Source organism: Condylura cristata, unplaced genomic scaffold, assembly GCF_000260355.1.
Source record: "Condylura cristata isolate star-nosed mole 26May11 unplaced genomic scaffold, ConCri1.0 scaffold00002, whole genome shotgun sequence".
Classification (NCBI taxonomy): Eukaryota; Metazoa; Chordata; class Mammalia; order Eulipotyphla; family Talpidae; genus Condylura; species Condylura cristata.
Genome location: NW_004567103.1, coordinates 1,262,750 through 1,268,310, shown reverse-complemented (window position 1 = coordinate 1,268,310; position 5,561 = coordinate 1,262,750). Strand labels below are relative to the sequence as shown.

Below are 5,561 nucleotides of genomic sequence, written 5' to 3'. Positions count from 1 at the left end.
CGCCCCAGCCGGGCCCACGTGACCGCCCCGTGCCGAGCCGCCCGGCTGAGCCAGCCCTTCAGCGTGGCCCTGACGTGGTGACGTGTGGGTGGGTGTGTGCAAGGGCGTGGCAGCACACCGGTCTGGAATACGGGGCCAGGTAAAGTAAGGGCCGTGCGGATGCGGCTGAGGACCGGCGCTCGTGGCCGCGGGGGGCGGGCGCACCGCGGGGCGACCACCTGGGCCCCGGCCCCTTCTGCGGGGGGCCCTAGTGTGAACTGGGCCGTGGGCACCGTGGCGAGACCTGAAGTTTCCACAGAGACGGCCTCGGGCCCCGGCGGGGGTGATGCCGGGCCGTAGATTCTGCTGTTTTCCTCATCAAGAGCAGATGACTTTGAAAAGTGAAGCAGGAGCGGAATGTCGGGCCGATGCCAGGATTTACTGAGATCTTCTTTGGGAGGGTCTGAGCACCTCTTTTTTACCCCTAATTAAAGGAATCATTGATCACCTGCCCCACAGAGAATTAAAGTTTGCGGAGAAAGTAAATGTGTAACTCCCGGTCCTTGCTGCTGAGGGTGTAAAGTAAACCTGCCTTTCTCGGCCCCCGGGCGCGGGGCTGTGCTGAGGGGCGCAGGGTGGTCGGGCCGCGGGCGGCGGGCCCCGGTGCAGCCCAGCCCGGGGAGCCCGGGCACCGCTGGGCTTCCAGCCCTGGGGCGGCCGGACAGACGTGCCGGCAGCCGGTCAGTAAAGGGCCTTTATCTGCTGTCCGCCTGCAGTCTCACCGCCCGGAGGACTGTTTCCGCGGCGCTCTGTGGTCTGGAGAGCCAGGGAGAGTCCGTGGAATCTGACGGTGTCGGGGGGGACGCGCCCTGCTCCGACAGCATTTGCTATCCGGGCAGTGGCGCGGCGAGGTGTGTCCCCAAGTGGCCCCACCCCAGGGCCGGGACCCCAGGCTCTTCAGGAAGCGCAGGCTGTCTTGACCCCTCGCACTCACCCTTCCGTTCGTTGGCATGAGCTGGCACGAGGGTGGACACAGCCACCCGCAGCGGGCTCAACGGAGAGACTGGGCGGCTGTGAGCCCGCAGGGCGGCCGGGCAGTGCCCCACGCCGCCATGACGTCGCCCCTCCCGCTGTCCCAGGTGCCGGGCAGCCCGTCTTGCTGGGGCCCGGCTTGGGGCCAGCCCGTCTCTTGGCTCTAGCCTTGGACTCGGCCGCACCCGGCTGGCCTGCGGGTGGTCCCTGGGCGAGAACCCCACCTAGCTGCGAGGTGGGCGGCGTGGACAGTCGTTGGCATTTGGGTTTCCAGGAAAGGAGGGTTTGGCCACATACCTGACTTGCCGCGAACGTTCCGCGAGCCCCGTTAGCTCAGGAGACATGAGCAGGAGAGGCCTGATCCCGGCAGGGCCGCCCGCTGACCCCGCGCCTCGGGCTGGAGCCTCCGCCCCTGTGGGCGCCCGGCTGAGGCCGGCAGTGAAGTAAAAACTCCTGGCGGTGGCTGTTGACCCATCTCGTTCTCTTCTCTCAGAAAAACAAAGAACTTGCCATCCCCTGAAAATTGTGAGTTGACGTCACCTCACTTTTGGTCTAAGGAATTTCAGGTCACCTCCAGGACAGGATTTGCCGCTGTTTGACTCTGAGCTGAGATTTTATTTTTAAGTTCACATAATGATTTTTAAAATATTCTAATCTTCGCCTTCAAACCCCAGATCGATACGCCGATGGTTTTGAAATGACAGAGTACCGCGATATTCCTCTGTAATTTACACGTGATTAGCTGATGAAGGTTATGATCAATACGCTGTGGGAAGATTAATTAATTGATATCATCCTTTCAGGATGATGAGAGGCCTGTTGGAGGTGGGAGTAACTAATGAAGCTGCCGCTCGTCTCTGCGAGCCATTTTTTATCTATTGCATTTTCGCTTCATCATATTTATACTATCATTCATTTACATGAAAGCCATAAGCTCTGGACAAACCAGTTCCTCTTTAAAACTGTACTCATTTGGAGAGAAATTATCTGTGGCCGCGGCGCGGCCCACGCGCCTGCCCGTCCCCCGTGGCGTGGGGCCCCTGAGAGTGGCCGCTCGGCAGGGGGCGTCGGCGTGGTGAACTGGATGACAGGCGGTCTCCAAAGACACGATCCAGCCAGGTGAAATCCGCAGTGACACCTTTGGGTGTGGGAAGAGCTTGCTAATCGCTGACTTCCTTTCCAATTAAATCCAGTATGCTTCATCAGCGAGCCTACTTGCGAAGGCAGGTTATGGCTGGTTGAATTTAGATTTGTATTGATTACGATGAACTTCCGATGCATGTAGCCATACATTAGAATAAAAGAGCAAGCCTGTGGTGGGATTGCATGTCCTTGACTGTCGTTCTGCGCCCGTGGAGTCCAGAGGTGTTCTTCACGTCCTGCCAGCAGCGGAGTGGTGACTTCCAGGGGTCCTGGCTGAATGTCCCTGTCTTATTTAGCATGACTCTTGGCTGCAAATAACTGGGGGCGGGCAGAGGAGTGTTCACTAGAATGATGTACACAGACAGGAGGGTGTGTTGAGTTTCACCTTCCGGGCATCGGCCCTGGGTGCTTTGTGAGCCTCCTGAAGGGAGCCTGATGGGGAAGCCGAGGGCCCTCGAGGGAGAGGCCTGTGAGCTCGGCCCCTGCTCCCCTTGCGTGACCGGTCGCCTGAGGTGCGGGGCGGCCGGAGGAGACTTGGTCGGGAAATGCCGTCTTTTCCCTGGCTTTTCGTGCCCAGCTGGAAACCCGGGGTTCTGTTGCCTCCGAGCAGGGAAGCGTGGACGGCGGCGGTCAGCAGCCTTGCTTGCGTCCTGGCCAGGCAGCAGCCTCACCTGGTTTCTTGTGTCTCGTGTCCCCAGTTGCCCAGAAAATCGTCGCCACCAGGAAGAAGCAGCAGCTGTCCATCGGGCCCTGCAAGTCCCTGCCCAGCTCGCCCAGCCACTCGTCCGTCTGCTCCGCGCAGGTGTCTGCTGCGCACATCAGCCAGGTGCGTGGCCGCGGCAGTGCCCGGGCGGCCTCCCGTCCAGAGCGGAGCACTTCTCCGTTCAGCTTCTCGAGCAGCAGCGGCGGGCACCCGCCTCCGCGCCTCGGGATGCAGCTGTGGGCAGCGGCTTCATGGGCGTCGTCCTTGCCGCCCGTGCTGACCACGTGCCGCTGAATATCTCCTGGGAGGCCGGCACAGTAATGGTCCCTCGGAAGGACCCAAACCCTCCAGGAGACTGTCGGCTTTGCTCAGTCTGTGCATCTCCCCCGACACCTGTCGGCACACCTGGGCGTCCGCTCCGGCGGTGCCTGCCCAGGGCCTGCAGCGGGCAGGGGTGGCCTGCTCTCCTCGCAGGGCGCGGGCTGGGAAGCGCCCGGGGCCTGCCCCCGGGGGAGCTGCCAGGTAGCCTCGGAGGGCGCCCGACTTTCGGGTTGTCTTTCAAAATGGGAGCTGTGGCCGGCGGGAGGCGGCGCCGCTCTGCGTCCGCTGGGCAGCAGGCAGGGTGCCGACCTCGCCTCTCAGGAATAGCAAAAGTAGCTCACTCAGCTCAGCCTTGTAGTGACGTCGCGGAGATGTCTTTCTCCTAAGTCACGAGTCTTAGCCACGCAGAGGTGACCGGGACGTGCCAGAAGCGCCCGCGTGCCCGGAGGCCGCCCGCGGGGCCCGGCTTCCGGCGCGGCCTGAGGGCCCCGCTTTCCCGTCTTGCAGACGAGCAACGGCGGCGGCAGCTTGAGCGACTACTCCTCCTCCGTGCCGTCGACCCCGAGCACCAGCCAGAAGGAGCTGCGGATAGACGCGCCCCCCGCCGCCAGCACGCCCACGCCCGTGCGCAAGCAGTCCAAGCGGCGCTCCAACCTGTTCACCGTGAGTGCGGCTGGGCTCTGGGGCGCGGGGGCCGCCGGGCGGCTCCGGGGTGCGTGTGGCGCAGGCCAGACGCGAGCACACGAGCAGCCGTGAGAGTCTGAGACGGGCGAGCAGAGGCCTGGTGTCGCCGCGGTGGAGTTTCAGCTCGACTCCCTCGCCGGGGCCTTGCGGGGCGCTCGGGGCGCCAGGTCTCCCCCTGACCGTGTCCCGCGGGACGTGGGCAGCTGCGTCAATGCTGCCCGCTCCCCGTGGCTGCCTTTAAGCCTTTGCCGGAGAGGCAGGAGCCTTCCCAGTCCGCAGGCCTCTGTCCTCAGCAGAGGGCGCTGGACAGTGGCCAGGCCTTGCGGTGGTGGCCTGGAGTCCGCCGAGGTGCGTAGGGGAGCCGCCACCGGCTCTCCGGGCAGGGGGTCCCTGCTCCCTGCCTGTTCCCGGCTCCCCGGGCAGGGGGCGCACAGGACCCCTGCCTGTACAGAGGCCAAGGTGGCCCTCGCCCGGCAGACATGCCCGGTCACTCTGAAGCCTTGCCCTCGAGCCCAGAGCTGCAGACCTCTCCCTGAGGTGATTCCCCCAGGCCAGTTCTGGGCGTGGCAGGTAGAAGCTTCTAGTCCTCAGCCCTCAGCGGGGTTCTTGCTCCCTGGGGGTTGGCGACTTCTGGAGGACTTCTGAGCCGCACCCCTGGGGGCCCTCTGACTTGCTGGCTGTCCTGCATTGTGTAACAAAGCTGCCCGCCGCACGCGGTGCCGGGCATCAGCCGTCTGTGCTGCCGCTGGGCTGGCGCTGCCCGGTCCGGCAGAATGTAACAGCTGAGAACTTGAGCTGACCCCGTCCTGACTGGAGCCTTGAAGGTGTGGTGGGACCCAGGCACCTGGTGGCAACTGGCCCCCTGGCCGCCAGGTCAGCGTGGCCAGGACACTGCCCGCAGCAGCAGCCTCGGGCCCTCCCGGGTGACGGCCCTGTGCCGAGGCAGAGCGGACCGGGCAGCCCAGGCTCAGCCTTCAGCTGGCGGCCGTTTGGCCCTGGGCAGGTCACTCACCCGCTCCAAGCTGGGAGCAGCAGGCGGGGGCACTGGAAGGCCCCCGGGCAGGTCTCGTGGTTTTCGCTGACCTCACCACCACCACTGCGGCCAGGAAGTGGCTCTCGGTGCTGGGCAGAAGAGCCCGGGCCGTGAGGGCGCGGGGTGCCCGGAGGGCGCAGGCGACGGCCATACGCTCGGGCGTGCGCGTGCGGGCCTTGCTGAGCGCCCTTCGACACAGACACAGGCGCGCCCGCCCCGCTGGGGAGCGCGAACCCGCTGTCGCCGCTGTGAGAGGCGGGAAGCCGAGCACCTCCAGACAAGGGGCTGTTTGGGGGGAGCGTCCCTGCCCCCGCCCTGGCTGCACGCCCCCCAGGGGCAGCTCTGCGGGTGCCGTGTGCCAGAAGGCCGTGTGCCGGACTGTCGGTGGCTGACGGAGGATACTCGGAGACGGAGAATCGGTGGTGGGATTTGAGGCGGTGCTGTCACCCCTGAGGCCGGGCGGTCACCCCGGAGGCGGGGCGGTCACCCCGGAGGCGGCGCGGTCACCCCGGAGGTGGGGCGGTCACCCCGGAGGCGGGGCGGTCACCCCGGAGGTAGTGCGGTCACCCCGGAGGCGGGGCGGTCACCCCGGAGGTAGTGTGGTCACCCCGGAGGTGGCGCGGTCACCCCGGAGGCGGGGCGGTCACCCCTGAGGCGGCGCGGTCA

At 65.4% G+C, this 5,561-nt stretch overlaps 1 protein-coding gene across 1 annotated transcript in view; it reads left to right on the top strand.

Annotated features, from left to right (window-relative positions):
* The window catches only part of AGAP1 (ArfGAP with GTPase domain, ankyrin repeat and PH domain 1), a 252,155-nt gene that overhangs the window by 55,586 nt on the left and 191,008 nt on the right, over positions 1 to 5,561 (top strand). Inside the window, exons 7-8 of the mRNA XM_012725166.1 lie at positions 2,853 to 2,980; positions 3,686 to 3,841. Coding sequence (XP_012580620.1) covers positions 2,853 to 2,980; positions 3,686 to 3,841 — 284 coding nt within the window. The remainder of the gene's footprint in view (positions 1 to 2,852; positions 2,981 to 3,685; positions 3,842 to 5,561) is intronic.